This window comes from Anabrus simplex, chromosome 3, assembly GCF_040414725.1.
Source record: "Anabrus simplex isolate iqAnaSimp1 chromosome 3, ASM4041472v1, whole genome shotgun sequence".
Classification (NCBI taxonomy): Eukaryota; Metazoa; Arthropoda; class Insecta; order Orthoptera; family Tettigoniidae; genus Anabrus; species Anabrus simplex.
The window spans coordinates 61,480,590-61,495,177 of record NC_090267.1 but is presented as its reverse complement, the minus strand read 5'-3'; the positions used below and the strand labels follow the sequence as shown (position 1 = coordinate 61,495,177).

The 14,588-nt window shown below is 43.6% G+C and overlaps 1 protein-coding gene across 2 annotated transcripts in view; it reads left to right on the top strand.

Annotated features, from left to right (window-relative positions):
• Positions 1-9,133: 9,133 nt before the first annotated feature.
• Positions 9,134-14,588, top strand: part of LOC136867004 (kappaPI-actitoxin-Avd3c) — an 84,536-nt gene continuing 79,081 nt past the window's right edge. For both annotated transcript variants that reach the window (XM_068226579.1, XM_068226578.1), the window contains exon 1: positions 9,134-9,262. In XM_068226579.1, the coding sequence (XP_068082680.1) occupies positions 9,214-9,262 (49 nt within the window). In that variant the 5' untranslated portion in view covers positions 9,134-9,213. The remainder of the gene's footprint in view (positions 9,263-14,588) is intronic.

Sequence of the window (14,588 nt, the reverse complement as noted above, 5' to 3'; positions counted from 1 at the left end):
GCTTACATCTACACTGAATTTACTTAACAGACCGTTCTGTTATAAATTGGATGGCTTAGAAGCCTGCTTCCCAATAGAATGAGTTTCGGACTCATATTTAAGAACAAATCTTTTTCAACGCTGGCCATGACATAATCAACAACAATCCAAGTAACACAAATTAATACAAAAAAAAACACTCTCGGAGAAACCTGTAATGACATGCAATAAAAAAAATAATATCATCTGTGTATTCAATATCTGAAGTATAAACAATAAGATACTAGACTCCTTCATCTAAAAAGAACGCCGAACCCCAGGCTCAGCCTTCCGTCTGTTGATCTTTCACTAGCACGCTGTAATATAAATCACGGAACACTTCTATGCGCCTGCTATGAAACATCTTACTTCGCCAGAAAAGACTCTAACTAATTGGTTTGGTAAATCTTGCCTGAGAAATTCTAATATGTTTGAAAACATAAATTACGCTGCCATTCACTTCTCTGTTCATTTAATTAATACAAGGCCTCAAACTCAAACAATGGGACCCATACACATTCCTATGGCCTTAACTACATATTCCAATATAACACGGCTTGCAGATATGATACTCAACACATCTGGCCTAACACTTTGGGGTCCGTGAGTTCGATTCTCACAATCATAATGAACACTTGAGGCAAATCAAACCTCTCTTTTTCCATGCAGCTGACACCATTATATCTTTCCGATATTCACATATAGTAATCTCAGTTACAGGCTAATCTTGCCTTTTTCTCGTAAAAACATAACTCAATACCAATTAGCTAGTTCTCTCTGCGGATCTAGAAGATATTAGTTCGACGGTGCACGTATACGTTGGTCATCACTGCCATGTATTCCTATAAACGTGCTACATGCAGGAAAAAAAAAACCTTACTAAATTTTATTCCCAGACCAAACTTTAGGCTGTGTAGCCTTCATACTAAAAGAGTCTACATCTTGTACCAAAATGGAATACACAGTTACCTTTAGACATATATATCCTCATCTACACCTAATCATTTCCCTCTTTCCCATCTAATAAAAAGGTAATAAAGTAAAATATAAAAATCAGGGTTCCAAACATGCATTTCCCTGAAACATGACACTAATCTATAAAAATACAACATAGCTCAGTCACAACAAGACTGACATTTACATTTACATTACATTACACTGGGATCGAATTAGCCTAATTCCTTCTATCTAAGCATGCCTATAATTAAAAATGAACTTAACTGGTAGCGTCTCAGTTTCTTCATGATTCCAGGCCACAGCGTCCAGCAAATTACGCCATTATTGCACCAAACTGCATGGCGTCATCAAATACTCTGCAAGTCTTTTCTTCTCTCTTCATCATTATGTAATAGTGCTTCGCACACACCATTTAATTGTACCGATACGATGACGACGGTTCGTACAAGTCCTTCGCGAAACCGAACGCGTACCGGACACGGTATTTGCACAAACCGTATGCAAATTACGCATACGCGGGTACGGAAATATCGACAGTAACTATCGTTTTATTGATATTATCCCGTGTCACCACCGCACTTTGACATACGTGATACCTGATATATTTATATAGCAAAGGTAATTGCTCTGTTAATATACTATGCACACTCGTAACTGCAATCTATCACTTGCATTCATGTAATGCATATTTTCAGAAAGGAAAACGTTTCAGCTTCACAAATTTACTATTCATATGTTCAAACTGGTCACTTAAAAAGGTTACTTTCCTATACCACTGGCTTAATATCAAAAACACCGACCCGCGCGGTTCACACTTCAAAAGCAGAGTGACTTTCCATTTCCAGAGGCTACTATATACACCAAGCTCCCGGTATTAGTCATGTCTTAGGGGATTCCACTGACGCGATGACGTTGCTGCTCACCCACTACTCTGCAAAGCGCTGATTCAATAAAAATATGTTGATTACTTTATTAATTCAAATTAAGTATTGCAACTGTCTACAGGTAGTTCTTTTAATGTTTAACTGGCTTCTATTTTATATTTAAACCGTGGAGTCTAGCTTTATAACAAATTGCCTGATAAAATAAAGAGTAGTACAGCACTGTAAATTTAGAAGTTGGTAAGACTGACTTAATTTGTTTTGTAAATCCCTTCATTCTGCCATATCGCTTCCAGGGCTGTAATTGGTTCTTTTATAATCGGCCGCTCTCAAACACTCTCGTGCATCCCCGAGTGACTCATACGGAGTACTCGACATTTTCACTGTTGCTATGCTTAGATAAGAAGCTATTACTGATGTCACCCGATGACGGAATACTGCATTACGCAACTTCTAGGTCGCATCATGACTCCCTTCGAATATGAACTGCAAAATATTTTAACATATTATATAATTGATGTTTTGGGGCATATATGATATGGCACAGTATCATAAGCAGCTGTGTATAGTCATCGTCTTGTCGCTGCTACCTCCCGCAAGCACCCCTAGGGCGTCTCATAAGAGCAGCAGCCATCTTGTGCAAGCGCTCTTAAGCTGTCTCATAAGAAGCTATGTATAGCCGCCATCTTGTAGAAATAGATAGCTGCCAATGCCAAAGGGCCTAAGTAGGAATCGAACCGTCGATCTCATCATTAGACTATGTTTTTCTTATGCTATCATGTTCCTGATACTGCAAACCTAGGTATCAGGTGGAAAAATTTTGTCCGTTTTCGAGATATTTAACATTTTGCATTTAAGCCCCAAATGTAATGAATCGAACCTGCGCGGTACGTTATACTCTCTACCATGGCTGGACCTGATCATGTTACGAAGACTTGCTTCATTACAAGCTGAAACAGAGCTAATGCCAAAGGGCCTAAGTTAGAACCGAACCGTTGATCTCATCATTAGACTATGTTTTTCTTATGATATCATGTTCCCCATACTGCGAACCGAGGTATGGGTATAGAAAAATTTTGTCCGTTTTGCTCTACGATTCACCGTTTTCGAGATATTTAACATTATGCATTTAAGCCCCAAATTTAATGAATCGAACTAGCACGACACGTTAGCCTCTAAGCTAGCTTTCTTCATAAGAGCAGCAGCCATCTTGCGCAAGCACCCTTAAGGCGTCTCATAAGGAGTCGTGTATAGCCGCCATCTTGCGTCCGCCATCTTGCGCAAGCATCCTTATGGCATCTCTAGCCATCTTGTGCAAGGACCCTTAAGCCGCCTCATAAGAGCAACCGCCATCTTGCGCAAGCATCTCTATGGCGTCTCATAAGGAGCCTTGTATAACCGCCATCTTGCGCAAGCATCCCAAGGGCATCTCATAAGAACCTATGTATAGCGGCCATCTTGCATAAGCACCTTTAACGAGTCATGTATAGCCACCATCTTGTGCAATTAGCGTCGAGAGATGGCTGATGTAGAATTTTTCTTTTTAAATTATCCGCCACCATATTTCAAAGGTATGTACCTAAAGAGTGTAGCACTGAGCTCTATAGATTAAAGATGGCGGATGACAGCTGACAAAAAAAGCGTGAGTTTGTTTACTAAACAAGAGCACGTGGAATTTTTCAATTTGCCGCCACCACATTTCAAAGGTATCTAGCTAAAGATGGCAGCACGGTGCTCTATTGATTAAAGATGGCGGATGACAGCTAACAGAACTTTTCAAATTGCCCGCTACTACATAGAGCGCAGCACGGTGCTCTATTGATTAAAGATGGTGGATGACAGCTGTCAAAAAAATCACGTGGCTTTATTTACTAAACAAGAGCACATAGAATTTTTCAAATTGCCGCCACCACATTTCAAAGGTAACTAGCTAAAGAGCGCAGCACTGAGGTTTGTGATGCAAGATGGCGGATGACAACTGTCAGAAAAAAAGCACGTGAGTTTCTAAAGCACGTGGAATTTGCCACCGCCACAAAGAGGGCAACATGGTGCTCAAAGATGGCTGCTGTCACGTGGAATTGCCTGCCACCACAGGTATCTAGCTAAAGAGGGCAGCACGATGCTCTCTGGATTAAAGATGGCTGCTATCAAAAAGCATTTTTCAAATTATCCGCCACCACATTTCAAAGGTAAGTAGCTAAAGAGGGCACCACTGTGCTCTATGGATTAAAGATGGTGGATGACAGCTGTCAAAAAAGCACGTGGATTTGTTTACCGATTCAAAGCTCGCTCTAGTAAGGTTAAGTTGGTAGCACTAAGGTTTAGGCCCGTTAAGATGGCAGCACTGCGGATGACAGCTGTGACGTACCACATTTCAAAGGTAAGTAGCTAAAGAGGGCAGCACTGTGCTCTATAGATTAAAGATGGCGGATGTCAGCTGTCAAAAAAGCACATGGCTTTGTTTCCAAACAAGAGCACGTGGAATTGTCTGCCACCACATTTCAAAGGTATCTAGCTAAAGAGGGCAGCACTGTGCTCTGTTGATTAAAGATGGCGGATGACGGCTGTCGAAAAAGCGCGTGAGTTTGTTTCCAAACAAGAGCATGTAGAATTTGCCGCCACCACATAGAGGGCAGCACGGTGCTCTCTTGATTAAAGATGGCTGCTGTCACGTGGAAATATCTGCGACCACATTTCAAAGGTATCTAGCTAAAGAGGGCAGCACGGTGCTCTCTAGATTAAAGATGGCTGCTGTCAAAAAGCATTTTTCCAATTATCCGCCACCACATTTCAAAGGTAAGTAGCTAAAGAGAGCTCCACTGTGCTCTATAGATTAAAGATGGCGGATGACAGCTGTCAAAAAAGCACGTGGTTTTGTTTACCGATTCTAATCTCGCGCTAGTGAGGTTAAGTTGGTAGCACTGAGGTTTAGGCCCGTTAAGATGGCAGCACTGCGGATGAAAGGTGACGAATTTGCAGCTACTGCGATAAAGAGGGCAGCACAGTGCTCTGTAGTTTAAAGATGGCGGATGACAGCTGTCAAAAAGCACGTGGCTGTCAAAAAACACGTGGCTTTGTTTATCTCGCGCTAGTTAGGTTAAGTTGGTACTACTGAGGTTTAGGCCCGTCAAGATGGCAGTACTGAGGTTAGCGATGCGTTGTTGTCTGTCAAAAAGCACGTGGCTGTCAAGAAACACGTGGCTTTGTTTATCTCGCGCTAGTTAGGTTAAGTTGGCACTTCTGAGGTTTAGGCCCGTCAAGATGGCAGTACTGAGGTTAGCGATGCGTTGTTGTCGATGATAGCTGTCAAAAAGCACGTGGCTTTGTTTACAAATTCAAATTTCCCGCGGGTGGTGGAGGAGACCTCTGGGAGGCCTCCGGCTGCAGTGGTGGTTGAGGAGGCATCTGGGAGGCCTCTGGCTGTGGTGGCGGTGGAGGTGGCCTCTAGGAGGCCTCTGGCTGTGGTGGCGGTGGAGGTGGCCTCTGGGAGCCCGCGGTGGCGGTGGCGCCAGAACCATCCAATTATACTACTTCACAGCACTACTCAAGCTGGCCAGTCTTTACCTGAAAGGTGCTTAAGCCTTATTGACGGAACTTTCATTCGCGCTCACCAGTCCAGTCAATCCGCGCAGCAGGTCCGTGCAGACAGCTACGGTCGTAATGCTGAAAGAAATATTCCGACAGTTGTTACAGGGAAGTCCGTTTACTGCCTACTTTGGAGGGGATAAGGGAGTATAGTTACCAAGGAAACGTGGGTGGGCCCACTGCGGTTGCCACGGTGATAACTGACAAGCCTGCTGGCTGGCTCGTGTTGTTTGGAGTTACCAAACCATTCACTTCTGAGTTGTGTACAACAGCACAAAGTGGTCTGAACGAGCGAACAAGTGAGGCTAAAACGAGGGGAAGGAGAAAGGAATGCAGGAACGTGCAACACCGTACTGTTTTCATTCTCTGGCCATATTTATCAGAATTCTTCTTTTAATATTACGGGTATAGGTTTAACACCGGCTACGGGCCACACAACACAGGATGCTTGGTTCGACTGCAGCAATGTATACATTCACAGTAAACAATTAAACAGCAACTGTTAAACAGTGCTAAACAGCAGGACAGTACTAGTCACAAAGCGAGTATGAACACAATTCCAATTACACTCATGATACAGCTCAGGTCACCGACTCTACGATGATCCTCAGTCCACAGAAGAACACACACAGTACTTTCTCAGACAGTACACAGACTTCCGTTCCGTACATCATCTTTAGATCTTCAGTCCAACCACTCAATCGACACACCGAAGCAACAACAACTACTCCTCATTCAACCACTCAAACAACAGAATATTTCTACCCGTCATTGTTGGTGCTTTGTCAAGAATGACCACAAAAAGAACTGAGCACAATACAAAACACATCGGATAACACGGAGTAAATGAACTGGCATATGGCTTTTAATGCCGGGAGTGTCCGAGGACATGTTCGGCTCGCCAGGTGCAGGTCTTTTGATTTGACACCCGTAGGCAACCTGATCGTCGTGAAGAAATGATGATGAAGACGACACGTACACCCAGCCCCCGCGCCTGCGAAATTAACCAATGGTGGTTAAAATTCCCCACCCTGCCGGGAATCGAACCCGCGACCCCTGTGACCAAAGGCCAGCACGCTAAGCATTTAGCCATGGAGCCGGACAACACGGGGCTACAGTAAACAACAGATCGACAACACTGGTAACCGGTTCTAGAGTCTAACACACGTTATCGGAGCGATCGGCTGCTTATGATTGCCTGTTTATAAATTCACTTAGCCTCCGCCAAAAGGCAGCGCTCAATTGTCAAGTCGAAACTCATAAGAACTGAACTACAGCGACAGCCAACACCACCGTAGCCCTCATCCTAGACACCGAACCCCAACACACTGAGTTTCAAAGGAACCTAGATATCCTTCTATCGTATCCTCCCTTCCTTCCTTCCTTCCTTCCTTCCTTCCTTCCTTCCTTCCTTCCTTCCTTATAACTTAATTTTCCTTCTCCTTCTTTCCTGTCTGTTTTCTTGTATTTAAGTGAATTTTCCTTTGTTCATTTCGTTGTTTTATTTAAAAAATATAAAAATATAGGAAGGTATAAGTTATATTGATGGCCTAATTAGAAAACCTCGCATCTCCCAATTATTTTCCTATCCATTATTTGGATGGTGATCTCTCGGACATTTCAATAATAGAGTAAGGCAAGGTTGTATATAATCACCTCAACTCTACAACATCTATACAGAGCCTGTCTTCAAGACAGTTCTTGATGGCTCTAATGGTGGAATGACGATTGGCGGCAGAAAAATTAGTAACCTGCGATTTTCAGATGACACTTCCTTTATAGCTGGAAGTGAAGAGAAACTCACTGACCAGTTTACAAGAGTGAAGAATATTAGCCTTCACTACGGTCCAAAGATAAACATGAAAAAGTTCAAATTAATGGTAGTTGATCGACAAGGTCAAATCCAACCTACAGGATGTCTAAAGAACCTGGAGATAGTGAAGGAATTAGTATACGTTGGGTCAGTCATCAATGAAGCTGTGTGATAGTGATCCAAAGTCGTATTGTTCTAGGTCGCGCTGCAGTGGTTGAACTCACCAAGATCTGGCAGAGCCGGGCAATATCAAAAGCTACGAAGATGCGCTTGGTGGAATCACTAGTGTTCTCAGTCTTTTTGTATGGCTGCGAGACCTGGACCATGACTGCTAGAGGTAAACTTCGAATAGAAACCTATGAGATGTAATGCTGGTGCAGAATGCTGGGTGTACCCTGGAAGGAAAGAAGAACCAATGCTTTCATTCTGAATGGACTGAGCATCAAGAAACATCTATCTTCCCGTGTGAGTGAGTGTTACCTCCTGTTCCTTGACCACGCTTTCAGCCGACAAGGAGAGAAGAAGATCACTAGACTACCTCTTCAGATCTGGATGGAGGCATCTTGTCAAGGCTGTAACTCATAAATGATAACAGTTATGAGATCTCGACGCTCTGTAATGAGCAAAACGAATGAATGATTTTCCTTAAAACTGATCACGCCTCCAAGTCAAATAAGGATATGTAATCCATCAGAACAATTTTCGTTGTGTTAATTTTTCTGTGCCGATGTGCAAAGGAAAATGAACCTTGCGTACAGTTCGCGTAAGAAAATGAACACAACGAAAATTGTTCTGATGGGCTGCATATCGTCGTTGCCGGGAGAAAACCTCCTATGTGATAATAATTTTGGAGATATACTGACCCGCAGCACATGCATTAAGAAAAGCGAGAATGCCTTAACGATTTCACACAATATTGCGCCTTAGATGATAGAATCTTATCGGCTAAAGTTCTAAAATATTTCACATAGGAGGTTTGGTCCCAAGAGCGACGATATCCACATGTGACTGGGATTCGGGACCAGTCGCAAGGGAAATAATGGGCTGGAAGAACATTGTCACATTCGTGGTTTTGCCACAGCAGTGACGCTATGTACATGTGTGTCCTTGATAAATGTTCCTATATTTTTTGTTTTATTTAAATAACTATTATAAATATTACGAATCTTTATAATTCGGTGTTAGGGTTTTCTGATCCTGAACAAATACATAGTCAGCAGTCCAAAGACGTATGCGACTCAAGTATTCCTTTATGTCATTCATAACGGTATGCACGTGATCTCGATGATGAGATCTGTAGATCGCCCTCATTCAGGTAACACTGTACTTCCTAAGTCTTATTACTCAAATTACGGTAATCACATAAAAAAAGGTCAAAGATAGGAGACGACCTAGCGAAGATCTCTGTGGTACTCCACATTCAACAGTTCGCACTGGAAATAAATGATCACATACAATTTAAATTACTTTTATATTGATGTTAGAAGTATAATTAGTTGCATTGTAACAGTTTAGCTGATAATATGAGGAGATAAAGACAGAACACTTGCCGCGAGTTCTATTGTCTTCAGTCAGATATTTCTGCGGTCGAGTAATATGCAGGAGTTGTAGAGTAAGCGAGAGCGAGGATCTGTATATACTGCAGTATACATGGTTGTATGTATTCCCAAATAATCTCTTTCCCCACACTAAATTGTGAAAAGCAACCGTCAGGCTCACTGTTAACATTATGTAGGAGGAAAGTTTCCTCACCGTCGGCGGTTGCAGTCGTAACCTTGACGTGGGTCATAATATGACTTCCTTACAGTACAATTTTTATCGTCCTCATGTTTGACCAAACAACTTCGGTCATCTGAATGGCTTCTTATCTAGCTTCATTGGATCATCAATTATGTTTGCGCTTAGTAGACGTTACTGGAGGACAGTTGTTAGTGCAGTGCTGGAAGTGAATTTATCGTCATGTTCGTGAAACTCTGCTTACCATTGTGTGTCATCGCCCTAGTGGCAGGTAACTGTGATGATAATTTGTTTTTGCTAGTGGTCTAACTTTGCACTAACACAACGAAACTTTTCTGTGATCTAAAAATGGGATATGCCTACGATTGGGAAGGTAGTAGCTATAACCTCAGTTAGGTACAGCCCCAGAACTTCCTTTGCGTAGAAACGGGAAACAACGGAAAATCATCTTCGGGGCTACCGGCAACGGGATTCGAGCCCACAATCTCCCGTATTCACATCAGAGCTTGGCGACTTGAACCGCGTGGCTAACTCGTTCGGTATAATAATAATAATAATAATAATAATAATAATAATAATAATAATAATAATAATAATAATAATAATAATAATAATGTCCGCTTTTGTGGTGTAGTGGTTAGTGTAATTAGCTGCCACCCACGAAGGCCCGAGTTCGATTCCAGGGTCTGCCACGAAATTTGAAGAGCAGTACGGGGCTGGAACGGAGTCCACTCAGCCTCCGAAGGTCAACTGAGTAGAAGGGGATTCGATTCCCTCCTCAGCCATCCTCGAAGTTGTTTCCGTGGTTTCTCACTTCTCTTCCAGGCAAATGCCGGGATGGTACCTAAGTCCACGGCCGCTTCTTTCACTCTTCCCTGTCTATCCCTCCCAATCTTCACATACCTCTACAAAGTCGCTGTTCAGCATAGCATGTGAGGCCACCTGGGCGAGGTACTGGTCCTTCTCCTCAGTTGTATCCCCGACCCAAAAACTGCCACTCCAAGACACTGTCCTCGAGGCGGTAGAGGTGAGATCCATCGCTGAGTCCGAGGAAAGAATCAACCCTGGAGGGTAAACGGATTAAGAATAGAACAGATGCAAGATGCTAGAGCCACAGCTTACCAAATCAATCATTAATAATGATAATGCTTGTTAAATTGTTTGTATAGAGAAGATACGGTGTTGAACAACCGCTTCAGAGTAGGCGACAATTTTCTTAAGAGCAAAGGTTTTCCTCTTCATCCCTGAATTAAACAACGCGTTCGCCACCAATCAACAAATCGTTCTCTCGCACCGAACGAAAGGCCATGAACGACGAAGTCTGGTTTGCCGTAACTTTCACTATAAGATTCCTCCAAAGAAAGAAATCCACATTTCGTCAGTGATCCTTTCTTCCCTCATAATAGCAATAATAATAACAATATTAATTGTGTTACTGTATTCTTTGTCTTTGACAGCCTGTAGTTGTTGCAGGACGACTTTCAATAAATAATGTAACATCATGTGGCTATTTCTAGTCTGGTTGCAGACGCTGTATGGCGGAACTTCAGACGACGACAGTGTAGGAAATTGTGTGTTAGTGTGGTAGAGAATAGAGCTTCCTATGGTGTGCTAGTTGTGGTGATGTTCGGGACAGCACAAGCCCTGATCCGCCCTGGAATCGAACCCAGTACCCCTTTGACCCAACGCCAATACCTGACATCTCATTATTGTTGTTATTATTATTATTATTATTATTATTATTATTATTATTATTATTATTATTATTATTTCTTACTTTCTTCCTTCCTTTCTTTCTTTCTTTCTTTCTTTCTTTCTTTCTTTCTTTCTTTCTTTCTTTCTTACTCTGTTTACCATCTAGGGCCGGTTTTTCAATGTGGCCTGAAGCGTGAGACTTAGGGTCGGGGAATACAACTGGGGAGAAGGACGAATACCTTTCTCACGCGGCCTTACCTGCTATGCTAAACAGGGGCCTTGAGGAGGAATGGGAATATTGGAAAGGATAGGCAAGGAAGAGGGAAGGAAGCGGCTGTTTCCTAAACAGGTACCATCCCGGCATTCGCCTGGACGAGAAGTGAGAGACAACGGGAAACCACTTCGAGGATGGCTGAGGTGGGAATCGAACTCACCTCTACTCAGTTGACCTACGGAGGCTGAGTGGACCGCGTTCCAGCCCTCGTACTGCTCTTCAAATTTCGTGGCAGAGCCGGGAATGGAACTCGAACCTTCGGGGGTGGCAGCTAATTACACTAACACAACACCACTGAAGCAGACATTATTATTATTATTATTATTACACCGAACGAGTTGGTCACGCGGTTCGATTCGCGAAGCTCTGAGGTTGAATGCGGAAGATTGTGGGCTCGAATCCCACTGCCGGTAGACCCAAAATGATTTTCCGTGGTTTCCCATTTCCACACCAGGGAAAATCTGAGGCTGTACCTAATTAAGTTTATTATTATTATTATTATTATTATTATTATTATTATTATTATTATTATTATTATTATTATTATTATTCTGCTTCTTTCATCGGTCCATACACTGGTTTCGTACAGCCGTTCGTGGTACCTTATTTTGAGCTAGCCTTACAACTTCTAAGTACGAGTAACTGCTACCCCTACTCCAGTCTGCTTGTTTGTTGTCATATTCGTGTCTTTGTATATCTCTACGGTCACTAACTATTTCAATTCCCCAAAAATAAAAAACAAGACATGAATGTCCCAAGATATATCCTATCAATTAATCTCTTCTTCCGGTCAAATCGTCTTCCTCTCACCAACTCGATTTAGTATCTCTTCATCTGCAAACGGATCTACCTTTCTCACTTTCTGCGTTCTTCTGTAACACCACATTCCAAAACCTTCAACTCTCTTTGTTACAGTACTACGAGTAATAATAATAATCGTCTGGCCTTAGCTACCGAGTGTAGACGTTTCAACTTGACGCCATCTGGCTGTCTGCTCGTCAGCTTCGACGTTTTGTTTTACTCAAGCCCTACTAGGTGGCAAACAGAGCAAACCGTAGCTCTGTGGGGCGTCTGTGGCTGAGATTTAATGATTTTTATCGGGTAAACACCAAATGTGTCCGCCTCTGTGGTGTAGTGGTTAGCGTGATTAGCTGCCACCCCCGGAGGTCCGGGTTCGATTCCCGGCTCTGTCACGAAATTTGAAAAGTGGTACGTGGGCTGGAACGGGGTCCACTCAGCCTCGGAAGGACAACTGCGTAGAGGTGGGTTCGATTCCCACCTCAGCCATCCTGGAAGTGGTTTTCCGTGGTTTCCCACTTCTCCTCCAGGCAAATGCCGGGATGGTACCTAACTTACGGCCACGGCCGCTTCCTTCCCTCATCCTTGTCTATCCCTTCCAATCTTCCCCATCCCCCGCAAGGCCCGTGTTCAGCATAGCAGGTGAGGCCGCCTGGGCGAGGTACTGGTCATTCTCCCCAGTTGTATCCCCCAACCAAGGGTCTGAAGCTCCAGGACACTGCTCTTGAGGCGGTAGAGGTGGGATCCCTCGCTGAGTCCGAGGGAAAAACCGAACCTGGAGGGTAAACAGATGATGATGATGATGAAGATGATGAAACACCAAATGTGCCACTAGATTATAATTAATTTAGTTACAAATTTATTACTCAAAATTAGTTCCTGCAGAGTGAAGAATCTAAAAGTTGAAAATTAACTGAGTGGAACTGAAAAGAGATGGCTTCAGTTCCCTTCACTGCAATTTGAAGTGTTCACAGTACAAGAAGATCAATGTCACAGCAGCAGAAACTATGAGTCAAGACGTCGCCAAGTAAATGAAAAACCTACAACCGGTTTTCCAGTCATTGACCGGGTCAGGGATGGAATGAATTAAGCAGATATAGGCTATTAGTACGATGGGGTCGCCACTACCAAAGTCATTAATTAATGACTCATAGATGCTATGAAATAAGAATGAAGAGTATTGCTGGAATGAAAGATGACAGGGAAAACCGGAGTACCTGGAGAAAAACCTGTCCCGCCTCCGCTTTGTCCAGCACAAATCTCACATGGAGCGACCGGGATTTGAAACACGGTATCCAGCGGTGAGAGGCCTACGTTCTGCCGTCTGATCCACGGAGGTTTCTCTCTAAGTAAATAACCGGTGTTATACACAGTTCAAAGAAAAATTAGGGGAACATGTTTTTGAACGTATGCCATACTCCACAAAACAGTACATCACACCCCGGTATATTACCAACCAGACTTTATTCTTTAGCGTTGAAATATAGAAAATAACATCGATGGACTTGCGTTCATTTCCAGAATACAAACGGAAATGTCCAAATAGGGGCGAAAAAAAATGATAACAGTCCTCCAGGGTGGATTCTTATCATCGTCGGAGAGGTTCAGTATGGTGTATATCCTCCTCGAGCATTTATCACAGCTCGGCACCTACGTGGCAAGCTCCGTATAAGTCGACGGAGGTTACGGTGCGGTATCAGGTCCCATTCTTCAATGAGAGTCTGTTCGAGGTCTCGGAGTGTCTGTGGTGGAATAGAACGCCCACGAACACTTCTGTCAGGCCTATCGCACACATGCGCGTTGGGATTGGGGTCTGGGCTCACTGCTGGCCATTCCATCTCATGAACGTCCAGTTCTCGCAAGACAGCTCTGGTGATGCGCGCTACATGAGCCCTGGCATTGTCGTGCATGAGTACGAAATCAGGGCCAACACCGTATGCAGCAACCAACACATGCTGTAGCAGTATCTGCCCGATGTGCTCCGCAGCGGTAAGATTACCACGGACGACGACATGGTCCGTACGACCATCAAAACTGATGCCAACCCATATCATCACAGAACCTTGTCCGAATCGGTCGCCTTCCTGGACAAAATTTGGCATATACTGCTCACTACGGCGTTTCCATACACGTTGACGTCCATCACGCTGTGTCAGGGGAAATCTGGACTCGTCTGTGAACATAACAACACAGGTTTCCATTCACGAAGTTTTCAGTTGACGTGGGTACAGGTAAACAGAAGGCGAGCTGCGCGATGTTGCTGCGTTAAACGGGGCTCTCGAACAAGACGTCCGGGTCGTAAGGACACTTCTCTTAGACTGTTCCTTACTGTCTGGTCAGACACTGTGACTCCAGTGACCCTCCAGAGGTCTTGTTGCAGTTCTCTGGCAGTTGCTGAACGACGCCGCGACGCACAGATTGTAGATATCGGTCATCCTGTGGGGTTGTCATGCGTCCACGATCTTGTCCAATCCTCCTTGTGAACTGGCCTGTCCCATTGTAGCTATTTCACAAGCGCTTAATAACTGACGGAGAAACATTGAGATCCACAGCAACAAGACGAAAAGTCCATCCTTCCTGGATCAAAGTGACGGCACTTGCGACTTGAACCTCGTTGAGATGTCTCATGGGATATGCTGGTTTACGTACAACGTGCTCAAATGTCCGCAGTAGTCTGTGTACCTCAAAACGACACACGGACGCACCGCTATTCACTTTGTTTTGAGGGGTCACCTGACAATTTAATGCATGGCTACGCCTACAGATGGACTATAACTTCGATTTGACATGTTGTACGACCATTGGCACCCCATCTACCAAATTAAGGTCA